This window comes from Labeo rohita, chromosome 9 (assembly GCF_022985175.1).
Source record: "Labeo rohita strain BAU-BD-2019 chromosome 9, IGBB_LRoh.1.0, whole genome shotgun sequence".
Taxonomy (NCBI): Eukaryota; Metazoa; Chordata; class Actinopteri; order Cypriniformes; family Cyprinidae; genus Labeo; species Labeo rohita.
This window is the reverse complement of record NC_066877.1, coordinates 35,649,339-35,668,464: the sequence shown is the minus strand read 5'-3', so window position 1 is coordinate 35,668,464 and position 19,126 is coordinate 35,649,339. Positions and strand designations below refer to the sequence as shown.

At 34.5% G+C, this 19,126-nt stretch overlaps 1 protein-coding gene across 1 annotated transcript in view; it reads left to right on the top strand.

Annotated features, from left to right (window-relative positions):
- Nucleotides 1-10,630: 10,630 nt before the first annotated feature.
- The window catches only part of LOC127170753 (rho GTPase-activating protein 6), a 56,435-nt gene continuing 47,939 nt past the window's right edge, over nucleotides 10,631-19,126 (top strand). Inside the window, exon 1 of the mRNA XM_051118962.1 lies at nucleotides 10,631-11,363. Coding sequence (XP_050974919.1) covers nucleotides 10,917-11,363 — 447 coding nt within the window. The 5' untranslated portion in view covers nucleotides 10,631-10,916. The remainder of the gene's footprint in view (nucleotides 11,364-19,126) is intronic.

Sequence of the window (19,126 nt, the reverse complement as noted above, 5' to 3'; positions counted from 1 at the left end):
AAAAATTTTGAGAATAAAGTTGAAATTATGAGAAATTAGATGAATTTATGAGAATAAAGTCAAAATATTTCAAGAATAAAGTTGAAATTATGAGAATAAAGTTAAAATTATGAGAATAAAGTCAAAATTATGAGAATAAAGTCAAAATATTTCAAGAATAAAGTTGAAATTATGAGAATAAAGTCAAAATATTTCAAGAATTAGGTTGAAATTATGAGAATAAAGTAGAAATTTGAGAATAAAGTCGAAATATTTCAAGAAAAAAAGTTGAAATTATGAGAATAAAGAAGAAATTTGAGAATAAAGTTAAAAAAATTTATTTATATATTTTATTTTAATTTATATTTATTTAATTTAAATCAGATCAATTTTATTAGATCATCTTACTTAAGTTGGATTAGGTCAAATTAATGTTTTACTTAATTAGGTTGTCAAAAAAATCTTATTATGTTATCTTAATTGAATTCATTTCCTAAGGTCTTATATGTTTAATTTATATCATTTTGCCGGAGTTACTTAATTTATTTACTATTATTTCATTTAATGTCTACGCCGCAACCGAAGGTAGAATGTTTAGTTAAATTTCTTACATTGTCCTAACGTTCTAATTTTATTTTATTTATTTATTTTTTTTACCACAATTTAATTTATTTAATTCATATCAGATCGGTTTCATAGGATCATCTTACTTTAGTTGGATTAGGTCAAAATAATGTTTTATAGTAAGTGAAACTTAAATTAACATTTCCTAAGGTCTTATATGTTTAATTTATATCATTTTGCCGGAGTTACTTAATTTAATTACTATTATTTAATTTAATGTCTACGCCGCAACCGAAGGTAGAATGTTTAGTTAAATTTCTTACATTGTCCTAACGTTCTAATTTTATTATTTATTATTATTTTTTTTTTTTACCACAATTTAATTTATTTAATTCATATCAGATCGGTTTCATTGGATCATCTTACTTTAGTTGGATTAGGTCAAAATAATGTTTTATAGTAAGTGAAACTTAAATTAACATTTCCTAAGGTCTTATATGTTTAATTTATTTTATTTCGCTGGAGTTATTTAATTAATTTATTATTATTTAATTTAATGTCTTACATCGGTCCAACTGATGGTAGAAGGTTTAATTACATTTCTAATTTAAATGAATAACTGTTATGGAATTATGATGTTTTTTTAGACATTATACTGTATAATTTTCAAGAAGAAGAAGTTACGCAAGAGAACTCAAATGCAAAACACACCAACATACAAAACTGATTTGCAAACACATGTACTTGTCTTTCTAAACATGCGGTTCATTTCATGTTTCATCATTTGCTTCCATCATTGTTTGTCCCTGCGGTCTGTGACCAATTATAACAGACATGAGACGCGTTTATTGGCCAAGACCCAACAGCACTATTAGACTAATAACTTCCAATATAATGCATTTTTTCTCACCGAATAGACAGCAGTGCATTTTTGTGTCTATGCCAATTGGTTGATTTCTAAAACAAAAGCAAAAATGCGTCACGTCAGTCTCATTTCCCCAGCATCCAGGCACGAACCTCAATGTTTATCGTGTCGCTGTGATAATGTCCTGCCAACACTGATGTCTTAAGAGTCTGAATGCATTCAAACTCAACAGCTTGCAGTTATTGTGCAATCAGTCAGTCAGTTGAGCAAGAGTCCAGAAATGTTCAGACGTGAAGACAATAAATCGACTGAAAAATATAACGACATGAAAGGGTGTGTCAGTCTCAGGTTGCTGTTTCTTCATCTCGACTTGTCATTTTAATTAGGTTGGCTTAACAAAGTCAGCACACAGTAATTGTAGACACTTAAATGTGTTATTTTTTTGTAATATCCCTTAATGCTTTGCAGCTCTTAAAGTACTTTAGGTACAAATGTCATTTATAACCTTTAAAACTCGGGGACTTAAGGCAAGACTCCATCAAGCCGACGTTCAAAAATTGCTTTGGTTGCATATGCTCCAGAAACTGAATCTGTGTGATATATGTGATCAAACTTCATCATTACATTCTTAATTTTAATGCAGATTTTAACGATGACTTTTAGTGCGACATTAAAACTGTTTAAAAATCTAAAATTATGAAATTAAAGACTCAAAGAAATTATTAGAATAAAGTTGAAATATTTTGAGAATAAAGTCGAAATTATGAGAAAAAAGTAGAAATCTGAGAATAAAGTTGTAATGTTTCAAGAATAATGTTGAAATTTTAAGATTAAAGTCGCAATATTTAGAGAATTAAGTCAAAATATTTCAAGAATAAAGCTGAAACTATGGGAATAAAGTCGAAATGTTTCAAGAAAAAAGTCGAAATATTTAGAGAATAATGTCGAAATTACAAGAATAAAATCTAAAAGTTTCAGGAAAAAGTCAAAATGTTTTGAGAATTAAACTGAAATGTTTTGAAAATAAAGTCAAACTTGTGTGAATAAAGTCTAAATGTTTGAGAAAAATATTGAAATTATGGAAATAAAATCAAAAAGTTTTGAAAATAAAATTGAAATGTTTCGAGAATAAAGTCAAAATGTTTTGAGAATAAAGTCAAAATATTTAGAGAAATGTTGAAATTTTGAGAATAAAGTCTAAATGTTTTGAGAATAAAGTTAAAATAACGTGAATAAAGTCTAAATGTTTTGAGAAAAATGTTGAAATTACGAGAATAAAGTTGAAATATTTCAAGAACAAAGCTGAAATTATGAGAATAAAGTCAAAACGTTTAAAAAAAAAAAGTTGAAATATTTAGAGAATAATGTAGAAATTACAAGAATAAAATTAAATGTTTCAGGAAAAAGTCAAAATGTTTTGAGAATAAAGTTGAAATGTTTTGAAAATAAAGTCAAACTTACGAGAATAAAGTCGAAATATTTAGAGAAATGTCGAAATTTTGAGAATAAAGTCAAAATGTTTCGAGAATAAAGTTAAAATAACGTGAATAAAGTCTAAATGTTTTGAGAAAAATGTTGAAATTTATGAGAGTAAAATCAAAAAGTTTTGAGAATAAAACTGAAATGTTTCAAGAATAAAGTTGAAATGTTTCGAGAGTAATGTCGAAATTACGAGAATAAAGTTGAAATATTTCAAGAACAAAGCTGAAATTATGAGAATAAAGTCGAAATGTTTCAAGAAAAAAGTTGAAATATTTAGAGAATAATGTCGAATCTAAATGTTTCAGGAAAAAGTCAAAATGTTTTGAGAATTAAATTGAAATTATGAGAATAAAGTCAAAATGTTTCGAGAATAAAGTCTAAATTACAAAAATAAAATTGAAATGTTTAGAAAATAATGTCAAAAATCTGAGAATAAAATAAAAATGTTTCAAGAATAAAGTCGAAATTACGAGAATAAAGTTGAAATATTTTGAGAATAAAGCTGAAATTATGAGAATAGTTGAAATGTGTCAAGAAAAAAGTTGAAATATTTTGAGAATAATGTTGAAATTTTGAGAATAAAATCAAAAAGTTTTGAGAATAAAGTCGAAATGTTTTGAGAATAATGTCAAAATTATGAGAATAAAATTGAAATGTTTCAAGAATAAAGTTGAAATGTTTCGAGAATAAAGTCGAAATTACGAGAATAAAGTTTAAATGTTTTGAAAATAAAGTCAAACTTACCAGAATAAAGTTGAAATATTTTGAGAATAATGTTGAAATTACAAGAAAAAAGTTTAAATATTTCAAGAATAAAGTTAAAATTACGTGAATAAAGTCTAAATGTTTTGACAAAAATGTTGAAATTACGAGAATAAAATTAAAAAGTTTTGAAAATAGTCAAAATGTTTTGAGAATAAAGTCGAAATTACGAGAATAAAATCGAAATGTTTCAAGAATAAAGTCAAAATGTTTTGAGAATAAAGTCGAAATTACAAGAATAAAGTCTAAATATTTTGAGAATTATGTCGAAATTACGAGAATAAATCGAAATGTTTTAAGAATAAAGTCGAAATTATGAGAATAAAGTAGAAATATTTCGAGAATAATGTCAAAATTATAAGAATGAAATCAAAACATTTCAAGAATAAAGTAAAATTGTTTTGAGAATAGAGTCAAAATTACGATAATAAAGTCTAAATGTTTTGAGAATAAAGTTTTGACTTTATTCTCAAAACATTTTGACTTTGTTGAAATTATTTATTATTATTATTATAATTATTTATTTATTACATTTATTTTTTAACATGGCACAAAAACACTGTTGTAGATTTTACACTGGTAACTTTTAATGAAAAGCTAAATGATCTAATTCAACCCACCTGTTGATTTTGTTTCATGCAGATATGATTTATGTAGCATAACTTCACAAAGTCAGATAATTTTGTTTTTGCTTTCAGATTTTTGAACAAGTGTTTGAAAGCACATGTACCTCAGATTGTCTGTCTGAACATTGCATGACTATTCAATGCTGCTTTAACAAGCAATAACTGAGTTCCAATTTTAACTCTGTTGTATCCATCCAAGTATTACATTTGTATATAAAAGACTCATTTCAATTATGAACACTGCTGTTTCTTATGCATCCATCCATTATTACTGCATGGAGACCTTCTGACATGCTTTTGGTTACACCCTTATTTGTTTACGTTCACAGACCTTAAAAGAGGTCTTTGGAGATCCTTTTTCCTGTGCTAAAATGAGATAATAACCCCATGTCGGGAAGCTCGGGGGATATCATGTAAACTCTAGAATAATATGTTGCAGATCTAACGCAAGGTCTTGTCTCTTTGGGGGGGTTTGATGGCTTTTATTATTCTATGGAGTTTTCAACCTCTATTTTCTTCTTCTTTGTCTTCCCCAGCAGCCACATCCATCCTATTTCCCAACTGTGAATACTGATCTAAGACTTTACCAAGTCATGCAGTGTTATGGTATTCGAATTAAGATGGATTGTTCTATTCTGAAAGGGAAACATGTTTTTTTTTCTTTGTGAAATCTATAACTCGATGCACAACCCTTGGGGACTGATTGCTGTCATGCTGTGAGTATAAATGAAGCAGCGTTTGGGTGTGGAAGTGAAGAACTCTGACCAAAGCTTATATTTTCTTTATAATATCTAACGGAATTCTCTGTGGAGACCATTGTGTTGTTGTGGTGAACTTACAAAGCATTCAGCGTTACTCTGTTGGCGAGTCGCAGGCTGGAAACAATTCAGAAGAATTGGCTTCCTTTCCATTCACGAGTTAGACGTTCAATTGGAATGACAGGAAGAATTACTTAAGCCATTCAACAGCCAAGAAAACATGCCGCTGAGGCATGTTTATGTTTTTGTTTTAACATTTTCTTTTATATTTACACGTTAAGAGTGCATGTAAAATTCATAAAATAAACCTACATTTTAATATAAATTAGCTCGATGTAATGCAACATTTATTTTCTTAATAAAGTTTGAATTTGGCTCTTCAGGGTAAAAAGACCAGACACCTCCAGTCTTGCACAACAACCAAATATAAAACATAACTAATGTTCTTCATGCGGTTTGACTTTCTGCAAGTTTTGGGTAGCTATGAGAATTATGAAAAGTGTAGTCCCAGATTGTTTAGTATATTTTTACAAATGTATAAAAATGTGTTATTAATTTATTATCTTATAAATATATATATATATATATATATATATAGTCACGATCAGTCACGACCATTCTTCTATGCGGAAGTTTTAGTTGTTTGCATTATGCGTCGCATTTAATGGTTTGCATGCAATTGCAAAAATAGAAATCATTTTATATTAATTTATACTTTCATAGATATTTTGGAGCACCTAACTGCAAATGCGTTGCATTCCAAGTCCTCCGATATGGGGTTAGAATCGTTGCATAATTCCAAATAAATACATTATGATCCACAAATAAATGTAAAGCGATTGACAAAAACAAAGCATATTCACAAAATAAATAGAATGAGATCCACAAATAAATCTTAGAGTTCCACAAACATGAATTATATTCACAAGTAAAAAAATTAGAATTGCAAATAAAAAACATACTCACAAATATTTTTTTCTATTTTACAAACACAACTTTGCCCGGCATTTATATGTGAATCGCGTACTGTGCATTTGTAGATCGCTGCGCGTATTTGTGGATTGTTTTCTGTGCATTTGTGGATCGCAGCGCATATTTGTGGATTTTGAAACATTTCAAGCGTCAAGACGCACACTGATCCACAAATGCATGGACTCCACCCACCTTCTACTTAAGCCAATCAGATACCGGCCACGTGGGGCTGACCAATCGTTGCATGTTCTCGCTCCAACCAATCACGTTTTGCCTTACAATCAGTGCAGGACCAGCCGTAATTCAGGACAATTAACCTCTTCAAAATGGACGACTAGGACAGTGGTGCTCATCACAGCATTATTGTAATAATATCTAAAATAAAACAAGTAATGTTATGTGTAATGTAATCAGTGTTTCATGTATCACTGAGTCGATGCGTGTTTTCACCGTGAGTGTGTTTAGCAAACTGATATTCTACGGTGACCGGGAGGGGAGGTCTTCGGTTCACTTAGTTTTGGCGTGGCCACGATATATAAACTCGTGAGAACGTGATAATATAACACAGCCACGAGATATTAATTTGTGGGAACGTCATATTATGTCGTGGCCACGAGATCGTTTTGTCGAGGTAACGATGTCGTGGCCTCGAGATGCTATGTTGAGGGAACGACATCCATTTCTCGTGGCCACGTCTTATTATGATGAGGGAACGGCATATTTTTCTCATGCATAAACAAACCTTCGTGACCATAGCAACCTGGGATTATCAGAGTTGTTTAAAACATTTTTACTAACATGAAACATTTAATTTAATATTTGTATATTCTTCTTCTTCTTCTTCTTCTTATTAATAACAAGAACGTTATGTAAGATCGAAATGAAGGGAAAATATAAAAATATAATAATAGGCTAATAATAATGATGTTGATGAAGATGATGGTGATAATAATGGCCTAATAATAATATACAAATATTTTGAAGACGATTGAGGGATGGGTAAAAATGTTTTCTTGTATGCCTATGTTATTTAGACTACTTTAGGTAACGTTTATTCATTATAAACTTAATATGAATGCTGTTTACATTGCGTGCAATATAATAATTTATATTATAAAACAATAAAATAAATTATGAAATAATCAATAATTAATATAATAATTTATTAATTCAAAATAAAATAATAATGAATCCATCTCTGATAATCCCGGGTTGCTACAGTCACGCAGGTTTGTTTATGCAATAAACTCGTGTCCACAAGAAAAATATGTCGTTCCCTCAACATAAGAAGTCGTGGCATAAGTATGTCGTTACCTCGACAAAACGTTCTCGTGGCCACGATGTAATATCACGTTCCCACAAATTAATATCTCGTGGCTGTGTTATATTATCACGTTCTCACGAGTTTATATGTCGTGGCCACGCCAAAACTAAGTGAACCGAAGACCTCCCCTCCCGGTCACCGTAGAATATCAGTTTGCTAAACACACTCACGGTGAAAACACGCATCGACTCAGTGATACATGAAACACTGATTACATTACACATAACATTACTTGTTTTATTTTAGATATTATTACAATAATGCTGTGATGGGCACCACTGTCCTAGTCGTCCATTTTGAAGAGACTGGTTAATTGTCCTGAATTACGGCTGGTCCTGCACTGATTGTAAGGCAAAACGTGATTGGTTGGAGCGAGAACATGCAACGATTGGTCAGCCCCACGTGGCCGGTATCTGATTGGCTTAAGTAGAAGGTGGGTGGAGTCCATGCATTTGTGGATCAGTGTGCGTCTTGACGCTTGAAATGTTTCAAAATCCACAAATACGCGCAGCGATTTACAAATGCACAGAGAGCAATCCACAAATATGCGCTGCGATCCACAAATGCACAGAAAGCAATCCACAAATACGCGCAGCGATCTACAAATGCACAGTACGCGATTCACATATAAATGCCGGGCAAAGTTGTGTTTGTAAAATAAAAAAAATATTTGTGAGTATGTTTTTTATTTGCAATTCTAATTTTTTTACTTGTGAATATAATTCATGTTTGTGGAACTCTAAGATTTATTTGTGGATCTCATTCTATTTATTTTGTGAATATGCTTTGTTTTTGTCAATCGCTTTACATTTATTTGTGGATCATAATGTATTTATTTGGAATTATGCAACGATTCTAACCCCATACTCCGATATCTTTATGCATGAGTAAATCATAAGGTTTTAATCGCTGAGGATTAAATCTGGCTCCCGCACATTCAAAAAATACTCCCGAACCTGTTTAGCATGACGCAATCGGTCACGAGACACACAAGAGCCAATGACATTTCACAACCAAAGCGCGCCTCTTCTGGCGGCAATTTTAAAATTTGTGGGCAGACTGTACACAGGAGGAGCTTTATGGCGGATAGAGACGACGATCACGTTTATTCTCCTCAGAAATCAATCGTTTTGCCTCGGAAGACTTGGGATATTAATACTTTTGAAATAAAGCGTGACTGTAGTTGTTCTGCCTGTTACATACTGTGTTTTATTTTGACAAATGGTTAGGTTTAGAGGTAGGGGTTGGGTTAAGTGCTCATAAATGTGTAAATAGTGTAATGTTTTGATTGTTTACACTGAAAAAACACACTCCCCCCAACATATATGCAATAATGGCAAAGTTATTACCCAACATGTAATATAATCATGATGATAAATTTACAAAGGGATTTATTAACTGATAAAACAAAACTTGTAACAAAACGCTGTAATTATGTGTAATTTCAATATATGAAGAGTTCATTTGCAAAAACCAATAAACGCCACTTTCAAAAAATGAACTGAGTGTTGTGCGTTATTCTCCACATGTAGCGCGATCTGAACTCTAAACACGTTTTGCTAAAAAAGCCGGTATTGTCAATTTTCAAGGCATTGCGATTTTACCTTTCACTGCAGAAGCCGACAAGCGCCGATGTTGTTTGTGAACAGAAGCCATTAAGTCCATTTTAGCGAATCGGTGCGCTGTGTTCAGGTCAAGTGACAATGCTGCCAGTCACTAGCTGCAGTGTTGCCAAATCCGCGGTTTTCCCGCGGAATTGGGCTACTTTCATACTGTTGCTGCAGGTTGTTTTTCACGTCCGCGGGTTGAAGCGACCACAGTAAGGTAATATTTAGCCCTTGGAATGCAAATTTTACCAGTGGAACCCCGCCAAAAACGTGTATTGTACACCCCAGAACGCGATTTTTACCAGAGGACCCCCTTTGAAACGGGATTAGGCTACCTTTGGGCTAGTTTTGAGTAGCAACTGGGCGGGTTTTGTTGTGAAAACCAGGCAACCTTGGCTACACTCTTAAAAATAAAGGTTCTTCGCGATGTCATAGAAGAACCTTTTTTGTTTAAATGGTTCTATAAAGATCCTTTAACATCTGAAGAACCTGAAAAGGTTCTTCAGATTATAAAAAGGTAAGCAAGAGATGGTTCTTTAAAGAACCTTTGACTGAATGGCTCTTTGTGGAGCTGAGAGAGTGTAGCTGAGAGGAGTTTCGTCAAAGATGACTAAAACTCGTCGAGGATGGATAATTGTGACGAACTTGTTGAACCTGTGAAAGGAAAATAAAAGCTGGATTTTTTTCACGGAATCTTGCAAAAGCAGCGTGTAAGGGGAAAAGCTCCGTGTATTGCGTGTAAAAAAAACAAAAAACAAAAACAAAACAAACAAAAAAAAAAGTTTCTGTATGTTCTTGTTGAATTAGTCTAAACATCAGAAAAATATCAGTCTATGCATGAGTTTTCTATGTTAAAAAAGGGAAATAATCATGCGTAATGTGACAAAAACGGACACCATTTTTGAGAGACTACAAACTTTGTAGGATTTCTGCGAATTAAAATGCACAAACTAGACGCAATAATACCCAACAAATAGAGAATCGATGGCTCTCCACAGAACATATAGTTGTTATTTTATTTATATTTGATGTGTCTATTTATGAGAAATATGTACTGTTATGGATGTTACAAGCCTGAAAATAACACTTACCAGACTATGGAAAATTATGCACTAAAAAGAAAAAACGTTAAGAGAGACCTCACATGGGTATTTGAACCACCAAATGTTGAAATCTGTGCTATCAGTATAGTAAAAAACCTTTGGTAAAAACTTTATTTTTTTCATGGTAAGGTTGACATTTGCATGGAATTACCCTACTTTTAATAAACTTTAATTTTGTAAGTTACATGTATTTGTTCAAGTTATCATTACTTAATCAAAACAGCCCAGCAGTTTGATTAATATTACTTGGAATGCACAAAAAACATGATTTCTGAAACTAAATAAAAATGGATTTATCTGTTTTTGCAAATAAATTATTCATATATTTAAATACCGCGCATATTTTTCAAACATGAGTTTTAAAAGTCTACAGGATAGTTGACGGTTGGCGAACTGAGCTGGACGCGCCAAAAGAAAATTTGAATTGTGTGAAACGAACTTGAACCGTTTTCGCCCCTTAAATTTTTCTGTGGAAAAAATATGTAATTCTTTTAAAATCCCATGAAAGTTATTACGTAATTAAAACGTCAATCAACGAGAACCGTCAAGGTTTACCTCAGTTTCTCAGACCCAATCTTCGGTCGTGAGGCAGGGGGAGGAAGGCTGCTGAAAGAGGGCGGGAACCTTCACAGAGATGTAGTTGAGAAACTTAACTGACGCGCTTTTTGGCTTGAATAGTGGAAACATCCCAGTTTATCTGCTGACAAATACAGCAGAGATGGATGAGAGAATATGATTTATTTATTCCGTCTTTAAAATATACTTTCGCAGTTTTCATCAACCTGTGAATGAAAGACAGACGTCAGCCGCTCAGTCAGCCGCGTTCACATGGGGTTTGTTTTTGGGGCGTCAGTCTGTGTATCATATCGCAGGGATGTCCGCACAAGGGTTGCTAAACAGCGTCTTCTCATGTTCCTCATCGGGCTCTAAAACCCTCGCAAAGAGGAAACTGCACCAGACTCGCAGTTTGGATTCTGCGCTGATCAGAAACTGCGGGGCGCCTGGAGACGCCAACGGTCATCGGTCATTCTGTTGGAGCTCGAGCTCCACAGCTGGATTTACTAACAGCCAGAACGCTCCAGAAAGCCTCGCTGCGGACTCCAGGTTCAAAAAACGTCTGTCTTCGTCGAGTTTGTCGACAGCTTCAGACGCTTCGTCGATCTCCAATCTTCATTTCGACTACAGAAGCGGCAAACGCAGCGCGTCCAGGGATTTATCGCTCAATCTCACTGGCTCCAGCAACATCTTCTCACCGAGAAAGTGGCTTCAAAGAAAGCTGCCTCAGTCGGATGCTGTTTCGCACAATATCTGTAAATCTGAGGTAAGATTAGCGTATTAAAATACGGTCTATGTGAAGAGTTCTTGACATGGATGCTGTTTGGCGCCTCTCTCTCATAGCTATTGAACAAATTCTAAATAGAAGTTTGCAAATGTCCAAGCAAATGATAAATCATGAGGCTTGTTTGGTCAGGCCATCCAGGTTGTTCTGTCTTTTCTCGAGTATGCGTTTTTTCATTCTTTCCCATCATCATGATAGTTATGGATATTTCTAAAATATTTTATGCTGACACTTTCTTTCAAGGTTTTCACCACATTTAATCAACTGTATGCCTTCATTTTAAATGAAAGTGTGACAAATGAATTTCCACATTCAGACATGCAAACATTTCATATGCTGTCTGAATATTATAACCTCATTTAAACATTCACAGTCATTTTAAGTTGATTCAACAAGTGCATAAGTCAGGACAGTTCAAACAGCAGGTATTTTATCTCTTTAAAGTTAACAACTTGCATTTGATGATCATAAAGTCTTGGCGGTAGAAATATTGTATGTCATGCCTGGTTAGATGTGTAATGATAACAAAGCATGAATCCAAGTTTTAGTATTGAGATTGGTACTTTATGGTTATTTGTGAATCACATTCTCATAACTCTTATTTCAGTATGGCTGGAATGACTGCATTGATATCTAGTCGAGTGTTTTGTCCAGAGGAACTTCACAATCAATTTATCTTACAGGAGCCAGAACTACCTGAAGTATTAAGGGCGTGCTTGCATAAAAACTAGAGCTGAGGCAAAATGCATAAATAAAGAAAAGTGATTAGTGGATGATGCTGTTTTTTGAAGGTTGCGACATTCTTAGCAGATCAAATGGAGGTTGGATATTTGATCGACCACAGAGCGACAGAGACAGTCCAGGTTCTGGAAAGCGACTTTGAACATTGTTTTGATGGAACCACCAAGTGACACTTGCTTACTGATCATGTGAGGATGGGAAGAAACATAGACCTGTAGGAGTGTGTTGTGATAGGAGTGCGCCGTTCCAGTGACAGGTTGACGTCAAAGCCTTAAATTTAATACAGTCGGCTGAAGATAACCAGTGGAGTGAAACCAAGAAGGGTGCGACATGGACTGTGTTTGGTTGATTGAAGATCAGACGCGCAGAGAGCGTGGACAGGAGGATCTAGTGGTTCGGCTTGTCGAAGGCAGCAGACAGCGCTGGTAGGATGAAGACAGATGATCTGGCGTGAGCTCTTGCCAGCCGCAGGGTTTCAGCGGCAGACAGCAGGGAAGTCTTTGTGGAATGTCCGCTTTCCTCTACTGCAGAATCCAATACAAATATAAAATACTAACCCTAAAGACAACTGAAGTTATTGAACTCATACAGTGGTTTAGCTGCTGATCCTGACTTTAATAAATGCGTTATCCTCAAACCACTGAACTTTACGCTAAATACCACTGGGGAAGCTTAGAAGAACAACAACAATTCAATACAGTAAAGTGCATGGTTGCTGTCATTGTCAACTGATTGAAAAAATGCATTAGGGTCATTCCGTGAAAAATCAACCAAATTTCAAAAATGTCCCTGGCTCAAATTTTAGATTTTGCTAATCTGAAGAAAGATAGACTTGTATAGTGATAAAAGCCAAAATATTAAATGTCATGGATGAATATTTACTGAGTAATCCACTATTTTTGTAGAGGGAGGTCAAAATGGCAATTTTCACCTGAAATTCAGAGTTAAGTTACAGAATGACTTCAGAAAGATGGCAACATCATAATGTTATTTTTTTTTTTTGCACAGAGATTGGTAGGTCTGTTAGTAAAATCTGTTGACTTTAGCAGGCTTTGTTGCATTATATGCCAACAGCACTTTTCACATTTTTTTCTCCAAAGTTTGCATGCCTGTAACTCAATAAGTGTTAAAGATATCTTAATGCCTTTTTAGATATTGGGTCTTAACAAACTTTTCTTTTGGCATCTTTATTTTTAAAGCCCTATATGGTTTGGTTCCAGAGATATTGAAATTTTAATATGGTTCCAAAATGTACACGTTCAGTGGTCAAAAACCAAATATGGGTCAGTTTGCAAAAATATGAGACTTCTTTTCTTTTAAAGAGGAATGTCTGAAGAACAATTAATGTTGAAACTACAAATGTGCAAAATGGATGAATAAAGAGAAGTGATTAGTGGATGATGCTGTTTCTTGAAGGTTGCGACATTCTTAGCAGATCAAATGGAGGTTGGAGGTCGTCTCGTTTCCTTCTGCCAAGACAACTGCATTGAACATACCAGTCTGAGTGCCATAAATATTCTTATTCCATAGTTTGCATGGCTATACCTCAAGAAGATATTGCAATATGATTTTAGACTATAGTTGTTAATAAACTTTTCTTTTGGAATCTTAATTCTCAAGGCCCTACATCATTCAATCCCAGAGATATTGGGATCTCAATGAGGCTCAATGTCCAGATTGTTGAATATTGCCCTTTTTTAGTGGTCAAAAACCAAATTTGGTCACTTTGTATACAGGTGATACTTATGGGTCATTCCGTGTCAAATCATCCAAATTTCAAAAACGTCCCCGGCTCAAATGTTTGATTTTGCTCGTATGTTTTCTGAAGAAAGATACACATGTATAGTGATAAAAGCCAAAATATTAAATATCATGGATGAATATTTACTGAGTAAACCAGTTTGCAAAAACATGAGACTTCTTTTCTTTTAAAGAGGAATGTCTGAAGAACAAGTAATGTTGAAACTAGAGATGCATCTTGTTTCCTTCTGTCAAGACAACTGCATTTGAACATACCAGTCTGAGTGCCATAATTATTCTTATTCCATAGTTTGCGTGGCTATACCTCAAGAAGATATCGCAATGTGATTTTAGACTATAGTTGTATATAAACTTTTCTTTTGGAATCTTAATTCTCAAGGCCCTACATCATTTAATCCCAGAGATATGGGGATCTCAATGAGGCTCCATGTCCAGATTGTTGAATATTGCCCATTTTCAGTGGTCAAAAACCACTTTGTATACAGCTGATACTTATTTTATTTTACTTCTTGAGTTAAAGGCATGCAAACTTAAAAATTAAAAGTGCTGTTGGCCCATTTTTAAATGGTAACCATTGGCACATAATGCAACAAAAATGGTCAACAGAGTCAACAGATTTTACTAATAGAGCTATCAATCTCCATGTAAAAATAACATTATGACGCTGCCATCTTTCCTGTAATTTACTCTGAATCTCAGGTGAAAACTGCCATTTTGACCCCCCTCTACAAAATAGTGGATTACTCAGTAAATATTCATCCATGACGTTTAATATTTTGGATTTCATTGCTATGCATTTCTTTCTTTCTTCAGAAAATAGAGCCAGGGACCTCTGGTTAAGCTGACACGGATGCTTCTGAGATTCAGTAAATGGCACTGAAAAGTGCAACCTGTAGTCAAGATGTGTTAAATGTTCAGGGTAAATTAAAGTGGCATTCATCTCACACACTTCTAGCATGCCAGGAAATACCAAGGTGTTGTGAAAGTGCTTGTTTTTTTGAAGTAGCTGTGCACAGATTAGGAATGCGAACCTAAGGCATCTACGATCAGAGAGAAATCAACAAACACCTCTTTATAATTAATGCATGGTTTTTAAAACCAAACTGTGGCCATACTACAATATTGAGAAACCAAAACACCAAATTTGTAGATGTTTGTGTTGGCCAGCCCAAAGGGGAGCTCTCTTTGTAACAGTTACCTAACCTCTCAGGAATCTGGAGTTTATAAAGCTCCTCCTATAAAGCAGTTCAGCTGTGTCTTTTAGAGCACTGCTCTTTCTATTATTTGGCCAATGAAACTGACAGGCAGCAAAAGGCAGACTTTGTTTTTGCCACATTCAGCTGGAATTCATGCAAAAAGACACCTGAAATCCACATTGAGTCAGATTTGAAAACCAAATCAGTGCAATAAAGCCTGGAATCTGTAGGCAGTGATATATGCTTTGATTTATCTCAAACAGCCACAGTGCACAGACCAAAAAGTCTTAAAGCGGTAGTCTTGCCAGACACAACAGTATTACTTGTGTATCTTTGCTTCCCTTTGGCCTGTTTGCCTGTTGCAGAGCGTTTCAGAGAATCTGTTGCAGTAACAAGCTTAACGATGTTTAGAACTCAAGGCAAAGTGCTCTAATATATCTCACTAAAATACAGCCACGTTCAACTTTTATTGGGTTGCTTTTAAATTGTTTTATTTAAATTCCCATTTTTGGTCCGTTTGCATTTATCCGTGCTCTTGTGCAGTGCTTAAATTTAGACTTGGATTTAAATATTAAATGTTTTAGTGAGAAATTGCTGTTGAAACAACATTTACTAACGAAGCAGGAAAAGAACAATGAAAACGGCATATGTTCTGTTTTGTTGAATAACAGAACACTCGTATTCAAGTGAATGAGCTTCTTGTCACTAGGCCCGCGTTGTTCTTTTATAGTGCTGTATACATTGTCGCAAAAACTCCCAAGCTTGTCTGCAGTAAGTCTTTTTACTGTGCTAGAAGGAACCGTGTAAGAGCGGAGCGTAGTTCTTCAGTGAAGTGACATCTGGTTTACATGAAGTCTGCCTCAGCTTCTATTTCTCACAGCAGAGCAGCATGACCTGATCTTTGGCAGCGCTACCCATGCAAATAGTTCTTCCCACTGGAGACTGTCAACCGAGTACAACAGCACTTTAGGGTCTTTTTAAGGTCTTCTTTCATGTTCAACAGTTTTGTGAATCTCAAAGCTTGCCGTGGTCTTTAGCACCGATAAAACGAACATGCGCTTCTGAGTGCTGATGGAGCGTCTCATGGGAACTTCTAAAATTAGGCAAGTCAACAAGTTCCTGGTCTTATTTAGCTGTTTTCCCCCTCATCCTGTTTCCCTTCGAAATGCATCATTCTATGGAAGCCGGAGTGTTTTTGTTTTGACAGGTTGCCATGATTCAACACTACCGAGCGTAGATAGCGAGATGTTTTACATTGAGAAACATTCACAGGCCAGTGAATGTGGGGCATGCTCATGGAGTCTGACTCACCTTAAACTGTTTTCAGTTGGAGCCGATCCAGCGTAAGAGACCGTGAGTGGTTCGATGTTCTCGCTAAGATGGTTTAGATTATTGCATGTCCTCCAGACAAGTACAGTTGCAACATGCGATAAACATCTCCTATCCCCAAAGTCATGTATCTGATTTACCAGAATGATGAATGGAAAAAGCTCGTCCGCTTTCTTTTCTAGCTAGATTAAAACAATTGCAACATCAGTATCAGCATAACCTTTAACCTTTTTATAGTCCGTCTGTCAATCATCTCTGTGTTTTGCAGCACACACACATGTACGTAGCACATGTTTATGTTCAAAGAGTAGTAATAACCCAAAAAATGAGATGTACATGAGTTTTTTTTTCATTAGATTTGGAAAAATGTGTCATTCCATCACTCTCTCATCAATGGATGTGAATGGGTGCCGTCAGAATGAGAGTCCAAACAGCTATAAAAACATCACAATAATTCACAAGTAGTCCGCACCACTCCAGTCCATCAGTTAACATCTTGAGAAGCCGAAAGCTACATGTTTGTAGGAAACAAATCCATCATCAAGACGTTTTTAACTAAAATGCGAGATCATAATCCATAATAACGCTTCCTCCAGTGAAAAAGTGGTCTGGTTTGAATCAGGAGAGAAATCAGCACTGTTTACAAGCCAAAACAGTTTTTAACAAACATGTGGCTGGATTTTGACATGAGAGATAAAAGGATATGGACTTTTTCACTGGAGGAAGTGTTGTTATGGATTATCGACTCTATTTTAAGCAATAGAAACAATGGTTTGAAGTTAAAATCGTCTTAATGATGGATTTGTTTTTAATTAAAAAAAAAAAAAAAAAAATTTTTTGTTTTCTTAATACACTAATTGATGCATTAAAAATGTCTTTACCCTAGGACTATCCATCTTAAAGGAATAGTTGATCCAAAAATTGAAATTTGCTGAATATGTCCCACCCTAGAACTATCCAAGATGATGTAGTTTGTTTCTTCATCAGATTTGGAGAAATGTAGCATTGCATCACTTGCTCACCAATGGATGTGAATGGGTGCCGTCAGAATGAGAGTCCAAACAGCTGATAAAATAATCACAGTAATCCACACCACTCCAGTCCATCAGTTAACATCTTGAGAAGCCAAAAGCTACATGTTTGTAAGAAAAAAATCGATCTTTTAGACACTTTTAACTTCAAATCAACGCTTTCTGGCTTCATTAAGACGTTTTAACCAGAAATACAAGGCTAGAATCCATATTAATGCTTGTTCCTGTGAAAAAGTGGTCTGGTCTCAATCAGGAGAGAAATCTGCACAAATCAAGCACTGTTTACAAGCCAAAACAGTCCAAAAACAGCTGGATTTCAATGTGAGAGACAAAAGAAGATAGAGGGGAAGTGTTATGGATTATAGACTCTATTTTAAGCAATAGAAACAATAGTTTGAAGTTAAAAACATCATAATGGATTTGTTTTTTATAAACATGCAGATTTTGTTTTCTTGAGACACTAATTAATGGACTAAAAACGTCTCTACCCTAGGACTATTCAAGATGTAGATGAGTTTGTTTCTTCATCAGATTTGGAAAAATGTAGCATTGCATCACTGTCTCACCAGTGGATCCTTTGGAGTGAATGGGTGCCGTCAGAATCCAAACAGCTGATAAAAACATCACAATAATCCACAAGTAATCCACACCACTCCAGTCCATCAATTAGTGTCTCAAGAAAACAAAAGATTTGTGTTTATGAAGAATAAATACATCATTAAGACGTTTTTAACTTTCAAAACATTGCTTCTGTTGTTTAAAATAGAGTCTATAATCCATAATAACACTTCCTCCAGTGAAAAAGTCCATCTCCGTTTGTCTCTCACATCAAAATCCAGCTGTTTTGGACTGTTTTGGCTTGTGAACGGTGCTTGATTTGTGTAGATTTCTCTCCTGATTCAGACCAGACCACTTTTTCACTGGAGGAAGTGTTATTATGGATTATGATCTTGTATTTTAGTTAAAAATAACATCTTAATGATGGAAATGTTTTAGCTTTCGTCTTCAAGATGTTAACTGATGGACTGGAGTGGTGTGGATTACTTGTGCATTATTGTGATGTTTTTATCAGCTGTTTGGACTCTCAGTCTGACGGCACCCATTCACATCCATTGGTGAGTAATTGATGCAATGCTACATTTCTCCAAATCTGATGAAGAAAGAAACTCATCCACATCTTGGATAGTCCTAGGGTGGGACATATTTAGCAAATTTCAATTTTTGTCAGACATTCAAAAGTAAACAAGTTGTCTGATTAAACTAATAAATATACTAATGTTTCAAATTCTTTTTAGAGGGTGTTTAATGCATAAAAGTGGCTTATTTTTGTCCTTCGATGCACGTATTAATGGTTTGGGCAAAACAGGGATACGATTTTAAAAAATGACTTTGTACTATTTCTTAAGCCAAATGCTAATAGTCCAGCTCATGTCTGCACATGTAATAATACTAATACTAATAGTAATCGAGATTATGATTGCACAATTGACCTAATCACGCAAATAGATGATCGCAGCATTCCATTTAGGAGTTCTATTGCATCAAAGCTTTTTTTTTTTTAACACAGTGATTGATCATCATAAGGGATGTGTCTGTTTTTGCACACGTTTGCAATGATGAATCAGATTGCAATTGTTCCTATAATGAGTGCATGAGTCACAAATTTGTGTTCTGTGTTTCGCTTCTG